Source organism: Astatotilapia calliptera, chromosome 3, assembly GCF_964374335.1.
Source record: "Astatotilapia calliptera chromosome 3, fAstCal68.1, whole genome shotgun sequence".
NCBI classification, from domain to species: domain Eukaryota; kingdom Metazoa; phylum Chordata; class Actinopteri; order Cichliformes; family Cichlidae; genus Astatotilapia; species Astatotilapia calliptera.
In genome coordinates this window covers 36,561,555-36,578,610 of record NC_137424.1, presented here as the reverse complement: position 1 = coordinate 36,578,610, position 17,056 = coordinate 36,561,555, and the positions used below count along the sequence as shown (strand labels likewise).

The window sequence follows — 17,056 nt, the reverse complement described above, 5'->3', positions numbered from 1 at the left end:
TGAGTACTGAATGTACTTTTGTGGCTTCATATCAGCATCCATTCATTCTCTTTGCCGTATAACTTCATTAAGGAATTAATTAGAATATTTAAAGTAGGTGTCTGATATGATTTTCATGTGTTTTATTACATATAAAAATGAAGTGTGACTAGGACATTTTTTTTTGTCGGAGAGAAAGCTCATGTGCGTTACTAAGGTGACGAAACAACGCATGTACTCTCGAGGACCACCACTCAACCCCTGTGGAGCCAGTGGTGCTGACGTGTATGGGTTCCCTCTCTTCCACGCATGCGCACACGGCAAACTGCGTCTGGGCCTCGTCAAATTAGCCACTCCATTCTGCCCGAAACAGAAGTGCATGTAATTCCTTCAACGTACAACGTGAAGTAGCGTTTTGAAACAAAAAAATAAGGGTACAAAAGGTTGTTATTGTTTTAGTTAGTCGTAAAATATTGATATTTCTACACTCAGGCTCGCGTTTGCATCGTTCATTTTGGATAAGCAAGTTTATTCGTCGTTAAGAGTTTTATTTTGAAACGCATAACAGGAAGCAGCTCACCGTTCTCTACGTGGCTGGAAACGCTGGTTTCGTCGCACAAACCAACAGAGCGACCGGTGCCGTGGTGGAGTTTGACGTGGCACTCTGCTTCAACTGAGAGGTGTAGATAGTGAAGAGGACTCTGCCCGACACACAGGTAGATTACAGCCAACAGACGTGAGTATTTCTATCTCCGGTAATTCTTCATTTGAATGTATTTATTGTAGAAATAGCTACGTTTCTGTCTCAGAGGAAAACTTTGTAGTAATTTCCGCGTTGCTAGCAAGATGTTTTCAGTCTGTGTGATTATAACTGAGCCGAGTGCTGTGTTGTCACATTACTGCTCCTCCTTTTTTTTCTTTAAAAAAAAGGGCATTAAGCTACATTTATTGTCAAACAACAAGCTACGTGTTACTGACAAAATTGTGTAGTAGCAGCAAACGGGCCAACGTTTCCAGCTGGATGTGAATTAAAGGAAGGCAGCAATGCTTTTTCCCCCCCATTTTTTTTTATAAAAGCCATCATAACGGTATTCGACGTGGCAGCTCTCGAAAATGTCACACGCATTAACTATTGCACCGCTCAATTACCACTCATATTGCATTTTTAAAAGGTTTTATTTGGGTGAAACGTGCTTAAAATTGTCACTTTAAAGTTATAAAAGTAATCATGGAGATGTCATAGGCAGCTGTTGCGCGTTGGCCCAGCTGTTCCCATTTCCTTTTAAAAACTTTACAGGCCACGTTTTGTTTATAAGGCGTTATTTTTTTTTAATTTTTATTTGTTTTTTAAGAGCAAGTTTAAAGCAAGTAAAACTAGGCATTTTGGTTAAAGGTTTATTAATGTTGGCAGAAAAACAATGTAAACACTTTGGTAAACACTGGAGCAAAAACAGAAATGAGCTGCTGGTGTTGTTAATTACTGATGATACACCAACAGATTGGCATTGTTTATTGCGAGATAAAGCAGTCAAAGGTTCATCTTACTGTGTGCTAATCATTGCATGAGGTCAAATATCAGTAGTCATTGGTGTGGTTTGTAAACACTGAAGATATGATTTGGTTTTGAATGAGGAGCGTAAAGATCCACCAAATGTTTGTGCAAACGGTTGTTAATTTTATGAATGTATGATTACCGGTACAAGTCACATGTAATTATGTATGTGTCGCAATGAAGAACCAGACCTAAAAAGTTTTGATTTAACTTGTCCAACCTTGCCACCTGGCAGACACAAGCTTCATTATATGCTTGTGTTCTGGATACAAACATCTAGGATTTTTAGCAGGTTTTTACATAAACGTTCACCTAACAAGCAAAAGCTTCCTGGTTTGATTCCAGGAGGAGATGCGACTGCCTTTGAGGGGCGATCGTGGCTCAAGTTGGGAGTTTGCCTTGTAATCAGAAGGTTGCCGGTTCGAGCCCCGGCTTGGACAGTCTCAGTCATTGTGTCCTTGGGCAAGACACTTCACCTGTTGCCTACTGGTGGCGCCAGTGTCTGGCAGCCTCGCCTCTGTCAGTGCGCCCCAGGGTGGCTACAATGTAGCTTGCCACCAGTGTGTGAATGGGTGGATGACTGGATGTGCAAAGCACTTTGGGGTCCTTAGGGACTAGTAAAGCGCTATACACATACAGGCCATTTAGTATTTTGTCAGGAGAGGCATCCAGCGTAAAAATGAGACTTGCCAAGCTCTCCACTTTGGCAGCCAAAAGCAGCTTTATTTTCATATTAAACTTTTTTTTTCAGACAAAAACAAACAAACAAATTAAAATCGCTATATATAAAACTGAAGTCCTTGTTTACTTTTTATAATCTAAGTATCCCAGTTTCACTGCCCTAGGTCATACTCTTTCATCTTGGCATGAGAAGACTGTGAGAGACATCCCAGCATCATGAGTCAACAGGGTTATGTCGCTGCACCCCCGTACTCCCAGGCCCAGCCAGGGATGGGGGCATATCAAGGTGGATTCGGATCTGGTCCTACACAGCCCCTCTACGGGCATTATGGGGGCCCACCTCAGGCATTCAGTGCTCCACCTGCAGGTAAAATGCATTTAAGTGTATTAAATATAACTTTTTTTTTTTGTTTATCTTGATGTGCATGTCTTTCAGAGTAAGAGTAATGGTTCATTTTGAAGCTATATCAGCTCCTGATATTATAATGTCTGTTACTCACTGAAGGTATGATGAAATCATCAGTTGCCCCAGCTGCTAGCATGCCTCTGCCTGCAGGGTCTAGTCAGTACAATCCAAACGTCCAGCAGAATGGCTCTCATCCTCAAAGGTAACGTTCCTTATCAGACTGCACCGACTCAGATCGACTGATTTTCCTTGAAGTACAAACAACAAAGTGATGAATTTATGTGGGCTGAAAGTTCACGCCATCTGCCTTTAAAAAAAATAAAATAAAAAATAAATGTATTTTTCACCATCCCACACCATGAAAGATGTTCACTGTTAAGTTATGTTAATAGGTTGTTGCAATAACAGCTGCTAACTTTTGCCATGTCTTTAAAGCAGCTTTAAAAACAAGGAACTGTGCAAATATAAGAATGCATTGAACCTCACGTATAGCTCAGTGCAATAACTGTTGTTATGATCTTCAGCTACCCGGCTCCACCAGCTGTATCTGCACCGTATGGACAACCACCACACTCACTATACAACAGCATGGCATCACCTGGCCCACCTCCAACACAGCAGCTCACCAATCAGATGAGTTCTATGAACTTAGGCAGCCATGGTAAGTTTTCTGTATAGCCTCAGATCATACGGTCTTTTAATTATAGTCTTTTAGTGGAATTGTTAGGTTGGAAAACTCACTACATAAGATGTGCTCTTTTTATTTCTTAGTCCAAGGACTGCAGAGCCCTCCTCCTCCAGCAAGCTCTGTTGTTCAGCAGCCTTTCCAGACACCACCTCCTTCAACAATGGCTCCACCACAGATGCCTCCAGGCCTGCAGTCCCCCCACATGTCCCCTCTGATGTCTCCTCCACAGTCACCCCCAGAAAGCATGCCAATGGCAAGCCAGTCGATGGCAGGCACATCAATGGCAGGCATGGGTAGACCGTTCCCTGGGCCACCTCCTCCAGGCCCTGGAGGTTTCCAGCAACCTGGTTTGGGATCTGCTGGTCAGCCAGGATACCCCCAGCAAGCAGGTAACTCTGAGCCAAAAGCAGTGGACATCACAGGTTTTCATTTAGACAGGTATCTCAACATCTGCATCTAGGGACCTTACAATCTATACAGCATACAACACAATCTGGCTTTGATTCTGATCAGGAAAATTCAAGAACAGTGTCAGCAGTGTACCCTCCGTGGAAATAGAAATATCATTTATTGTCCCTCATTGGGGAAATTCACATGTTCTAGCAGCAAAGTGACAGGCAGGTGGAGCATGCAGATTCACACAAAAGTAAAGAATATAAAATAAAAAACAAGAAATAATATACTGTAAAGCAGCGCTCCCCAACCTTTTTTGCGCCACGGACCGGTTTATGCCCGACAATATTTTCATGGACCGGCCTTTAAGGTGCCGCGGATAAATACAACAAAATAAAACTAGTACAGGTACCGAAAAAAAGAAGATTTATTCATAGCACACGTGAAAAGACCCAGGAAATCAGAGTTAACGATCGCTGCTAATTCATCAAGTAGTTATAATACAGCTGACTGTTCTTGCATTCTTTTCAGTGGAGCCAATAAATACCTACAGATGTTGTTTCAATGTACAGGTCAGTTTGGAGGATACATGGCTGGGCCTCAGCAAAACATGCCAGGAGCCTTTCCTGGAGCACAATCTGCAATGGCTGGCCCACCTCAGAAGAAACTGGACCCCGACTCTATCCCTAGCATTGTGAGTGAAAAGCATGCCTTCACTTATCAGCACAGCACATTTGTCTGTCCTCATTTTTTGTCGTGAACTAGCAGCTTATTCATTCTTCAAGAGTTGTGTGGCAAAATTACTGACATCGGCTACTTTGTTACTAAATATTTGTAGTGATTTTAATTAAAATGGTGGCTAATGCAAACAAAAGGATTAAGCAAAAAGTCTAAGATTACATAAAAAGTGTTCGGGGATATTAATTTGTCTTCAGATCTGGGCATGAACAGTATGTTTTTATTTTGTCATGGCAGGTCTCCTGTCTTTATGAATGATGGACATATTATGCTTTTATGTTGAAGTCTGAAGCCTGAGGTCCAAAAGCTCAGGATTCAAGCTACTCTAAATACCCAGTTTCTGTGTATTTTTCTTAAGCGCTTTGTTCAGTGTGATGTCAAAGGGGTAGCATGACTAATATGGTCATCTCTGGCTGTGAGCGCATTAGCCACACCTACCTGCTGTTAGAATAAGGGGCAGCCAATCAGAACAAAGTTGGCTTATGCTACAGTCACACTAGGCAAAAACACTGATAGGACACCAAAGCGAAACCAAAATTGTTGTGATCCTGTACAGTGAACTTGTTGCCTTAGAAATGGTTGCTTTGAAGCCAGGGGTCAGGTCTTTGACCACTTGCAGTCGGTTTTTGTCTTAAAATTGACTTTGGTGTGTCAAGACGTTGATAAAACAACTCTAAGATAGTGTCAGTCTGCTATCAATCAGCTGTCCATTTGCCATTAAGTTGAGTTAAGTTTGCAGTTACATACCAACTTATCACATACATCAGTTTGTAATAATACCACGATTAACGGCAATAAATAAATGTGGAAATTCACATTAAGTACTTGAATGCAAACTCCAGTCATGACCTCATAGATTTGAAACAGAAATTCCCTCACAAATAGTGACGTAGTTGCTACGAGACAGCGTTTTAACTGCAAAGTGGCATAACTGTTTTTATATAGGAATATAACTGGAATACAACCAGTTTGCAAGCAGCTGAGTCGAGTCTACCACTGCAACGAGAGATGTCGCGCAAAGAGATATGTTGTACTCGTCACCATGGACTGAGTCAGACTCTGTCTGCATTTATGAATTACATGGAAATATTTTGCAAACCTTGTCTGAGAGTGACTGCAGTCAGTCTGTACAATTACCTTACAGCCAAAAGTGGTTGCCCCGAAGTTGAGGGTGTTGCATACTCAACCTATTACAAAATATTTTTTAATACAATAAACTGGACATTGTAGGGATGGTAACCTAAAGGAAAAGGAGCTAAAACAGCTCATTTCAGACAATGGATCAACTGTGGGCAAGTCTCAGTACAAGATAAATAACAATTATATTTAACTGTAAATCAGGTAGAATTACTGTAGCAAAAACATGGAGTTGAAAACTAGCACAATATGATTACCTTTAATGAAGTATCCATTCTAAAAAAAAAAAAAAAAGTGCTTTTAACTAAATGATGTTAATAAATATCAGATTGCACTTTAATGCATAACATTTCTACTTTAGACCCATGTGATCGAGGATGACCAAGTGAAACAAGGAGGACAGGTTTTCACTACAAACATCAGAGGACAGGTTCCACCTCTTGTCACCACTGACTTCACAGTGACAGATCAAGGTAAAAAATGCATAACCAAACTTTTCGTTGAGCATTTAGTTACAGTAGAGTATTCATTTATCCCTTATAGCGAGTTTATTTGGGAAAGATTTAACAGTAAAAACAAAGAACTGTCCTTATATTGAAATAATATAACAATATGAATTGGAATAAACAACAGATTATTTATGCTTCGTTTTGCTAAATCCAGGTAATGCCAGCCCCAGATTCATCCGCTGCACCACCTACTCGCTTCCCTGCACTGCTGATTTGGCCAAGCAGTGCCAAGTGCCCCTTGCTGCCATCATCAAACCCTTTGCCAGTTTGCCAAAGAATGAGGTAAGTTACCGATTCACATAAAACTTCATCCGGTCGCAACACAAAATTAAGATTCTACGATAAAAGGTGGACAGCTACTGTAAGGTCATCCATCCATTTCTCAGGGTTTGCATTTTCATTGTTGCAATATTATTTTCAAAACACTGGACGTGATGAGGAGGAGTGAAATAACTATGCTAACAATTAGTGATTGATTGTTAGCAAATGAGCATATCACAGATATCCTTTTTTCAAATATAGTATCACCAAGATTTATAAAATAATTATTTTTTAAATTCACTTTTTAATTCAGTATGACCCAAAATGATGAACCCATTAGCAAAGTGTTTACAGAGACCAAGAGAGCAAGCTGTTTTCCAGTAGACTTCTATAAGAATAGATGTTTTTTTGCATCGTAGCGATTTCCATCTGGTGGCTTTCAGGTAGAGTTTCAGGTTTTTAGGCACTAATGCATCATCACTACAATCTTTTTTTAATATACAGTCTGTTGTTAAAATACAGTAGAAAGAGAGAGGAAAACAAACTCATCTTGTACTGTAAATGTAACATTTGCAATGACTGATGGGTGCTAATATACACCACTGTCTCTGAGAATTTATTCATATCTGTTGCTCATCCATCCCACACTTATCCTTGGACTGAGCTGTGTTTTTGAAATCTTGAACACTGTCATATATAATGATTCATAAATCTTACTCATAAAGAACACTTGACACTGACTGTTTCTAATGCTGTAGAAGGAGAACCAGTTGTTTATGCCATATTCTCCCAAAGAGTTTGACACTTTATAAAGTCTATGTTAAAGTCTTTTTGGCATCCTCCTGTAAGAGAGACAGGATCGTTAAAATGTCAAAAGTCACTTGTGATGGTTACATATTCTACACTGTTATTTCTCCTTTAATAGATGTTTCCATGAACTACAAAAGATCATTTGTCCCACGAATGACCTCCTTTTGGATCACGTGTGGTCCAAGAACCCTGTCTTAGATATTTTCCCCTCTACACTCGCCTTGTCCCAGACACCAGTTGGCCTTTTTAGGCAATGTTAGCACTGTCTCATCTGGCTTTTGGCTAATTGGCTAATGTCAGATCTGCAGGGACCAGAGAAGACAAAAAAGTCTTATACAAAAAGAATGGAAAATTAGACTCAGTCCCATCCAGTGCAAAAGGGAATTTAGAGTAGCCATAGTTAATCACTGCTCTGAGGTTGTAGAGAACCAAAAGAGCACGCTGCTGGGTCTTAATGTTGTTTCATTGCTGTTGTCATACAACTGCTTTTGCTTAGCTCCAAGATATTATAAACACTTTTACTCCTTAAATTTGCTGGTGTAATAACAAACCTGCTTGCTGCCCTGTCTACATGTGTTTTAAGGCACTGGAGTTCATCTGATGCAAACATATTCAGTTTATGTTGTGTCAGAGAGTACTGAATAAACAGTGCGAAGACACTTTGTCATCTGTGCGTGGTGTGCGTAATCCTCACCGTTTCTATTCTATTTTATGATAAACTCTTCTCATTTTGAAAGCAAAGTGTGTTTTTATTTGGGTGCCGTAGAGCTGATCTATTTATCTTTATTCTCTGTGCAGACTCCACTGTATGTTGTGAATCATGGTGATACAGGCCCAGTCCGCTGTAATCGATGCAAGGCGTATATGTGCCCTTACATGCAATTTATTGATGGAGGGCGCCGCTACCAGTGTGGTTTCTGCAACTGTGTCAATGAAGGTACAGCACAATACAGAAAAACTAACTATATTTTAATCCTTGGACTCTGTGTGTGATTCACTGTTCAGAATATTACAATATTATTGTTGTTATACTCGATCTTGTGGCAGCATCCCAGTTCATCCTTTGTCTGAAACAAGTTGTTGAGCTCTATTGCCCCTCTCTTTAAGACATATATTCCTTGTGAATGACTGCACTTCATACATTTGAAAGGCAGATGGGTGTTTATAGCCAGAGCTGAGTGCTTAAGATGACCGTATCTTATTGACGTCATGTGGAGTAAACAGACAAAAAAACCCAAACGACTGTTTAGAGCAGGCTAAAGCCTGAGCTCACAGGGATTACTTATACAAATGCTAACCTCATTATTTGAAAGTCTGTCCCGAGGGAGCAAGATGAAAGTTATTAAATTTAATTTAAAGAAGAAAAAGCACACAGTGATCAGCTCAACACAGAGTTATATTTCTCTCTCTGCTCCTAGTGCCAGTCTTCTACTTCCAACATCTGGACCACATGGGCCGAAGGGTGGACTTCTATGAGAGGCCCGAACTGTCCCTGGGATCGTATGAGTTTGTAGCCACTCTGGATTACTGTAAGGTACACAAAGACTGATATCAAGTACACAATATGCAGGGTAAATAAAGCTGGTCAGACTGATAGAAACAAGCACTTAGATTCAGGCGTTGTTTGCTTGTGAAAGGATGAGTTTATGCACTGATGCAACTGAATGATGTATCACTTCAAATAGCTGATTCTTTGTTTAGTTTGTTGAACGCAGTAAAAGAGATTTGTATCGGAAGAACGGCTTTTTGGATTTTTCAAAGGACATTTTTGGCCAAACATCCTGTGTTTTCAGCATCGCCCGAACAGGACAGAACAGGGTTCAGCTCAGTCTCTTCAAAGTACAAAAAAACTGTCAATGATGCCAATCAGTGTCCCCACTGAGCCTGTTGAGAACATTAGAGGGTTAAAGTAAGTAGGCAAAGCTGAGTCACTCCACTGGCCTACTTTTGCTCTGTTTAATATGCCTTATAAACAATCTAGGCAAGGCCAGATAATAAACAAAAGCCTGTAAGGTGAGTGTCTTGTAATGGGTGTAACTGTGGAAACATAATATCTCACTGACAAGCCCCCTCACAAACTTCACTGCTGTTCCCTTGTTTTTAGCAATTTATCCCTGATACGGTGTTCAGAGTTATAAAGAAGCATAGAGGGAAATATCTTTGATGAATAACAGAAACCTAAAGTGGAAGACAATGATTGATCCTGTTATGAGCTCACTGATATAGGTCTCTGATAACGGTGTGTTATCTCGTGACTTGTGTGTTTAAAAGGCCAAGGAGAGCTGCTTTCCTATTTGTAAATTCGACATGTTACGTTGGAGGTCAGCCAAGCTATCATTGCCCGAAAAGGAGCAACTCATTTATTGTGCCTGCTGCTGTTTCTCCCACAGAACAACAAGCCTCCAAATCCTCCTGCCTACATCTTCATGATTGATGTGTCCTATAACAACATTAAGAGTGGCCTGGTAAAGCTGATATGTGATGAGCTGAAGACTCTGCTGGAGAAGCTGCCCAGGTACACACAGTAAAAAGCACACTTGCTCACTACGCTGCAGGGCTTCCCCTGAAGCCTTACAGATCAGCCATCCTGCTGAACATCAGCTGAACATGAAACTTTGCAGATGACGGGTACGAGGGAGCGCCAAAAGGGAAAATATGACAGTGCACGCTCTCATCTTTGAAAAGTATCCTAAACAAAAAGCTTTGTTATGGTTTTCTGTTAAGAATGACTTGATTTATGTTAGAGGAGAGGATTGTGTACTTCACCTGGTTACTCCCAAAATAACTTGGAAACTGTCCTGCCTTCTCACTAGTCCATCAGTGCCAGCAACAACATTTCCTTAAATGTCTCCTGCCATGACATCACTCTTTAAACACCTAGCAGAAGCATATGCAAGATAAGGGCTTCTTTAGCTGCGTTTGAACCTCTGCTTTTGCTTTCACAGGCACTAAATTAAACCCACTGGATACTCGGTGGTTTTCATGTGGTTCATGTAATTCTGCAGTATTTGGAAAAAATGCATGAATAATTCACTTAAGAAGGTGGAGGGAACTTTAAATAGATCCAGATGTGTAGATGAAGGCTTTTAATGATATTTTTATCACCACTGGTATGAGGAAGAGCACAATAAATAAAATCTGCTGAATCTGTTATTTAGAAAAGCAGCTGTAGCTGTAGAGGAGCTGTTTCCAGTCACATTACATATTCCTACGGTGCGAGCCCTTGATTTAAGAACGTACGTCTACAAAGTGCAGTTGGGATTGTCAGGAAAGAATGTTTTGAAATCACTCATATGGTGACAGGTTTTTATTCATGGTCCAGGTCAGTGCAGCTGCCTATTAGACTTCTGAATCCAGGGGTTTCTGATAAATGTCAGCAGGTATTGTGTCTTTAATTCTTTACGTGTGCTGCCACCTTAACCCAAAATCATCTTTGTGCGCCTGGAGGCACAGTGTAGAAGCAAAAAATGACCACGGCAGGCAAGACTCCCCAGTAAATACACATCCTTTGGATTTAATCCATCCTGGAATTCACCGATTGCTCGTTCTCTCCACAGAGAGGAAGGCATGGAGACCTCAGCAATAAAGGTCGGCTTTGTCACCTACAACAAGGTCCTTCATTTCTACAACGTGAAGAGCGCTTTGGCTCAGCCGCAGATGATGGTGGTGTCAGACACGGCCGAGATGTTCGTCCCGCTGCTCGATGGCTTCCTTGTCAACTACCAGGACTCGAGAGCCGTCATCTACAAGTAAGAAGCACTTCGTCACTGATGTGCGGAGTCACTGTTTATCTTAGAGGGCCCTCTAGCAGAGAGCATCGGACGCAAAGTACTGTCAAACATTTCAAGAGTAGCTGTTGTGAAAGCATTAACGAGGCAGTGTGACACGTCCGTGTCAAACCATAATCCTCTTGCTTGTCTCTGCAGCCTCCTGGACCAGATCCCTGACATGTTTGCGGACACCGCTGAGAGCGAAACGGTCTTTGCCCCTGTCATCCAGGCCGGCGTGGAGGCATTTAAGGTTAGCCTCAGTGTGACACCTGTCAACACTGAAGTGGAACTGAGTGTAGCTCCCTGAAACAAACACTTACTGTAGGTTTGTTTCAGGGAGGGTGTGGGCTTCCTAAAGGTTTGGGGTAATTTAAATCTAAAACGCAGTGCTACTATGCTCTCACCAACACTGGCTCTCAAGCTTGAACTCATTCAACCTATCAACTGAGTGAAGCAACATGTAGATTTTACTCGCCCTGATATGTTTGTGTTTACTTAAAGTCCAGCAAGCTTTCCCAGTGATATGAAGTCAGTGTTTTGGCCAGTGACAAAGGGAAAGTTCCCACGCAGCTTTTAATTGGAAGCAGTTGCGATATTACACAACAGCGAGGAGTCAGAGACGTATTTATTTGTTCGTGCCCATTTATGTGGCGTACATGAAGTCTAGCATTAGAATATTTGCAGGAGTTGATATTTTTTTCACCTCTTGACCTCGTGGCTAAGCGAGATCTTCTTTCCCCTTCCATCTCTTGCCGCCCTCCAGGCAGCAGAATGTAGCGGAAAGCTCTTCATCTTCCAATCGTCCATGCCCACTGCCGAGGCTCCAGGCAAACTGAAGAACAGGGATGATAAAAAGCTGGTGAACACAGACAAGGAGAAGGTGAGTACCTTTTTATGTCAGTTGTGCCCCTAATCTGAATTCTGAACACACAGTGCTGGGCATAAGGAAAACCAATGCTGGTCTGATCTCAGTCTAATTACAATAAGTGTTTGAAACTGGTGACCTAATCTTGGTAAACTGTCTTGTACTTTTCCACAGACCCTGTTCCAGCCTCAGAAAGGTGTTTATGAGCAGCTGTCTAAAGACTGTGTGGCAAGTGGCTGCTGTGTGGATCTCTTCCTCTTCCCCAGCCAGTATACGGACATAGCAACCATGGCTGATGTGCCGTCACACACCGGAGGCTCCGTCTATAAGTACAGCAACTTCCAGGTACCAGCAGACGTGTGGTGCCTGTTTACATTGTATTTGGCTCTAAGCGCACGCACGCACAAATGCTGCATGCAGACTCATAACGAGCAGTTGTTTTATTCTTGTAATTGTATTAAGAAGTCCTAATTTCACACAGAGGCAAAGTTTGCTGCCTAATAAAAGTGAATTGTACCTACATAATGAGTTTGGCACAGAAGCCAGTCTGATATAAAATAGTCCCAAAGGAACGGTGCAGTAAGCATGGGAAGTTTGCACATAAGTACAATGTTGATTTTTATGCCTGGATCTGCTTCTTACAGACACGGCTCCAACAGTAACAACCAACACTGCCATCTGCTGGCTAAAACTTTGTTTGTTTTTGCTTTTTGTTGACAGATAGAGACAGATGGGGAGCATTTTCTGAGGGACCTGAGGAAAGATGTACAGAAGAGCATCGGGTTTGATGCCATCATGCGTGTCCGTACTAGCACGGGTAAGAGGAAAGACACGGTCGCTCTTTTGGTGTGTTCTGATCTATCACGGCGAGTTACCTCCCAGTTTTTCACACTGGTCTTTGTCTCCTTTAGGCTTCAGAGCCACTGACTTCTTTGGCGGCATTTATATGAACAACACCACAGATGTAGAGATGGCAGCGGTGGACTGCGACAACGGCGTGACAGTAGAGTTCAAGCACGACGACACACTGAGCGAGGAGACCGGAGCGCTCATGCAGGTGTGTGTTAAACCAAGCTTTATCCCAGACTGGTCATATTTGAAATCTTTTCTCTGAAGATTAAAAACCCAAGTATGTTTAAAGCTTATGTTTCACGCTTTTTTCCCCAGTGTGCCTTGCTGTACACCACCATCGGCGGGCAGCGGCGTCTCCGCATCCACAACCTGAGTCTGAACTGCAGCTCGCAGTTGTCAGAGCTGTACAAGAGCTGCGAGACGGATTCGCTCATCAACTTCTTTGCCAAATCAGGTTAGATTCCTCTGGAGTTCAGGTGGACTGCATTAGTTCAAACTCTGCTTGTGGGAAACATATTTTATGATGTAGTGCAGAGGCACGGCCTGCTAACACACTCAAATGTCATCTGACATTTGTTGATTATATCCCATGTATCACTAAATAATCTACTTTTACTCATATGTTTCACATGATGCCGTCCTTCTGTAATCTGCACATAGCGGACCATGAGTCCAGCTGTGTTACTGACCTCTGTTACCTTTTGGTTTTTTCCCCCCATACTTGCCATCAGATGCCTCTGAGCCGCCCCCCATGTTTTTTGTCTCTCCTGCTCTTGCTTTGTTTTTTTTAACTAATCTTTTGTCCTGCCCCCTCAGCTTACCGTGCCATATTGAACCAGCCTCTAAAGAATGTGAGGGAGATCCTGGTGAACCAGACGGCTCACATGCTGGCCTGCTACAGGAAGAACTGTGCCAGCCCCTCCGCTGCTAGCCAGGTCGGAGAATCACACCTAGAAAGAAGTTTCAATGTGTATTTTAACTTTAGGATTAAAAAAAAACAACTAACCATATATTTTTTAATAAATCCACCTGTAGCTGATCCTTCCTGATGCCATGAAAGTGTTCCCAGTCTATATGAACAGCCTGATGAAAACTGCCCCCCTGGTGGGCAGCACTGAGCTCTCCACGGACGACAGAGCCCATCAGAGGCTGTCGGTCATGGCCATGGGAGTGGAGGACACCCAGCTGCTGCTCTACCCACGCCTCATCCCTCTGGTAGGGAATAAAAACACTTTGCGCTTGGTCATCTCACTTAGACGCACACTATTAGTTTCAGTTGCTAAACCCTTTGTACTGTTTTTCAGCACAACATAGACGTCAACAGCGAGAAGCCGGCCACTCCTGTGCGCTGCTCTGAGGAGCGTCTCACAGACTCTGGCATCTTCCTGCTGGAGAACGGCCAGTCCATGTTCCTGTGGCTGGGCCAAGCAAGCTCACCAGACCTCATCCAGAGCCTGTTCAACCTGCCCTCCCTCGCCCACCTGCAAGGACACATGGTCAGCATTCATTTCATCACTTTGGCCTCAGTGTGCTCAGAATCCACATGAAATGGTTTTTGAGATATTAGAGTTGACATTTTAGCTCCCCGGTGCCTGGCGGCATTACGGTATGGTCAGAGAATGTCTGGATGGTAAAAGTCCAGTTTTGAGAAATCATCTCAGCACATCATAATTCAGTCATGTTCGACTGTGCCCACATTTTATGAAGTATGACTCACTTGAACTCCACTGCTGTGTAAAATGAGCTAAACTGAGTCAAAGCTTTTGTAAACCTCAAAGTTTTAAACAAGTACGCCCCGCACACAGAGATCAAAGATCCACGTTTATTTTCAAGGCAGAACTCAAAGACTTCAGTATGTGGTACTGCGGCACAGGAAGGAGGCAAGCAGTATTTAGGACTGGTCTTTATTTTTAGTGATCAAACTGCTCCTAATTACACTAAATCTTTTTGTTTGTTTGTTTTAGTGTGCGCTGCCGGAGCTTGACAACCCTTTGTCGAGGAAGGTCCGCTCCATCATCAGTGGCCTTCTTGAAAAGAGGTCAAACTCTATGAAGGTAAGCGAAACACAATCCAAAAGCATTGTTTAAACACAGTTCACATCCTTTATATTTGAACCTATTTAAACCAAAGAGAACATGGTTTACTTGAGGTGAGGCAGAGACGATATTGAGGCTTTTGTTGATCTCTGCTTCCCTCTAGTGGAGCTTTACAGTAAATACACTCCCCCAAAAGTTGCAAAAACATCATTCATTTATTCATGTTTTGCCCTGTTTCTATATAAATAGTCTAATCAAAGTACATCTACAGAAAGCACTGTACAAATGGCCCCATGCACTGCACACCCAGTGCTATTGAGCAGTTAATATATAGAAAGTTTGAATCCTGGATCCACAGAGGACCACACACATATACACACACACCAGCCTTAAAGTGAAGCTGAAGTAAATTCGATAAAATAGATGAGAAACATGTTTCACAAAAACAGGAACGTGCCAGCTGTGACAACAGAAACAATGTGAATAGATTTTGTAGTGTGACAGCTCCTGTGTTCCAGCTGTGCTGGAAATCAGTCACACTTCTCTTTTCTGCCCTGCTCAGCTGCAAATTGTGAGGCAGAAAGACAAACCGGAGATGCTGTTCCGTCAGTTCCTGGTGGAGGACAAAGGCTTGCACGGCGGGGCTTCCTACATGGACTTCCTTTGCTACGTTCACCGAGAGATCAGGCAGCTGCTAACCTAACCCGCTCACGTTCGGGCTCAGGTTCCCCAACTGGACCGTGTGCAAACCTCTAAGGCTCAGTCTCATTAGGTTCTGTTTGAATCTTTAAGATGAGCCACAGAATGACAAGAAGAAACAAGGAACCAGGGAGAGCCCGTCGTCAATTCAACTTCCAGAGTCCAAAGTTGCCTTTATCATTGTTTAGTGGCCCACAGTATGATCTTCAAATAACCACTTGACACATGAGGAACTTTAAAGTAAATAAGGGAATGAAATGGACAACACATTAAGGATTTCCCGCTTGGGCACTCTGTGTGATGGACTGACATCGATGCCCGAGGCTGAAATGCACTCTGGCACGAGGCCCATCGGCATAAGCAGTACAACTCACTGTGTATTCAATCGGGTAAAGTGTTTTTCCCCATTTTACTTTGTAGATTTATAGGATCTGGATTAGACAAGGGGTTATTTGTGGGCCATACTGTAGACGTTCACTAGTCTACTCTCCCAGGAAGACTGAGTATATTTCAGTATATTTCACTTTTTAAAACTCTTTTTAAACAACAGATGTTCAGAGAATATTTGCAATATTCAAAGGTCTTGCAGAGGTTTGTACATTTTATCACGCTTTTGGTGTCTGACCAGAAAATTGATTTCAATAAATGTTTAAAGCATGTATCAGTCATTTCATAATTTAACAGAAACAACGCTGAAACAAAAGCCACAGGCTGCCAGGTCCGAAGCGCGGTCCTGTTATCGCACCCTGAGTGATTCAAAGCATTCGATTCACACATGCCCCCACCAAAAATCTCATTCTTTGACCATTTATGGCTTCACTGCATGCAGTGGTAAACATAGCGTTTTGTTTGGGTGCTCTGAGCACACAATGAGTCGAACACAGCTAAACCCTCTCTACATAGAGAACACGTCTGATGAAAAGTGACACTTTTTCTTTTCCAATTACGCGCGACTCAGAGTCGGTGCTCAAAACGGAAAATATTTAGTGAGGGATTACCTCAACAATCCAACATAGGAATTTATATATGACTTTTTGTTGTTGTTGCTTTGGGCCTGCGCTGCTGTTGTGCTTCAACTGCAGCACGTTTTAATTTATACGCCGACTTTTATGGCAGATAAAAACAGTCGAGCTACTGTTTGTGTCGGCTGATCATTAGTGTAAGGGACTATCTGCTTACTGCATAACCATCCAAAATCGTTAAATCTTGTGTTCAGTGATAACATGTAACATCATCACATCATTCAGTGTAAGGTCACCTTCTGTTAAGAGGTACTGTACTTGCATCAGTATAATTAATGTTATCTATCTGCCTGCTTTTACGTTGATATATGTAACATCATAAAATCTACATGTCTCTGTGTAATACAATATAATTGTTTGGTTTATAAGCAAACTTATCTCAGGTAATCTAAGTATGTAGAAAGCAGTGGCTGGAATCTGACTGGAAAGATCGTTTTTGTGGAAATTTGTGCCAGATGCATTTCATTTCTCACCTTAAATGTCCTTTTTTTTTTTTTTTTTTAAATCCAAGTCAACTATTGTCTTTAAATGTTGCTCAACTTTGTGAACGTTTATGTTTTGTTTACAAGTGCAATTTATTACATCACCCTCTGACGCATATTAAAATGAAAACTTCATATCCATACGCCTCATTGCCGCTGTGCTTTTTAAACCAGAG

At 42.0% G+C, this 17,056-nt stretch overlaps 1 protein-coding gene across 2 annotated transcripts; it reads left to right on the top strand.

Moving 5' to 3' along the window:
• The first annotated feature begins 556 nt into the window (after window positions 1-556).
• sec24d (SEC24 homolog D, COPII coat complex component) lies at window positions 557-17,023 on the top strand. 2 transcript variants are annotated; one of them, XM_026161855.2, is made up of 23 exons: window positions 557-695; window positions 2,377-2,579; window positions 2,718-2,820; window positions 3,143-3,279; window positions 3,390-3,695; window positions 4,272-4,393; window positions 5,936-6,047; window positions 6,238-6,365; window positions 7,953-8,091; window positions 8,573-8,688; window positions 9,545-9,669; window positions 10,712-10,903; window positions 11,081-11,174; window positions 11,688-11,804; window positions 11,964-12,134; window positions 12,510-12,606; window positions 12,701-12,846; window positions 12,957-13,095; window positions 13,458-13,576; window positions 13,677-13,856; window positions 13,946-14,137; window positions 14,606-14,695; window positions 15,240-17,023. In XM_026161855.2, exons 2-23 carry the CDS (start codon window positions 2,429-2,431, stop codon window positions 15,378-15,380), a joined length of 3,117 nt encoding a protein of 1,038 aa, XP_026017640.1. In that variant the 5' UTR covers window positions 557-695; window positions 2,377-2,428; the 3' UTR covers window positions 15,381-17,023. The 2 variants fall into 2 exon arrangements, with proteins under 2 accessions (XP_026017640.1, XP_026017637.1); XM_026161852.2 differs by having other exon boundaries at window positions 577-715.
• The last annotated feature ends 33 nt before the right edge of the window (window positions 17,024-17,056 follow it).

Bases quoted from the DNA above. Each gene is read 5' to 3' on its own strand.
- sec24d (XM_026161855.2), top strand. From the start codon at position 2,429: ATGAGTCAACAGGGTTATGTCGCTGCACCCCCGTACTCCCAGGCCCAG. The intron at 8,689-9,544 runs GTACACAAAGAC...TTTCTCCCACAG, and splicing joins CCACTCTGGATTACTGTAAG to AACAACAAGCCTCCAAATCC. The intron at 14,696-15,239 runs GTAAGCGAAACA...TGCCCTGCTCAG, and splicing joins AGAGGTCAAACTCTATGAAG to CTGCAAATTGTGAGGCAGAA.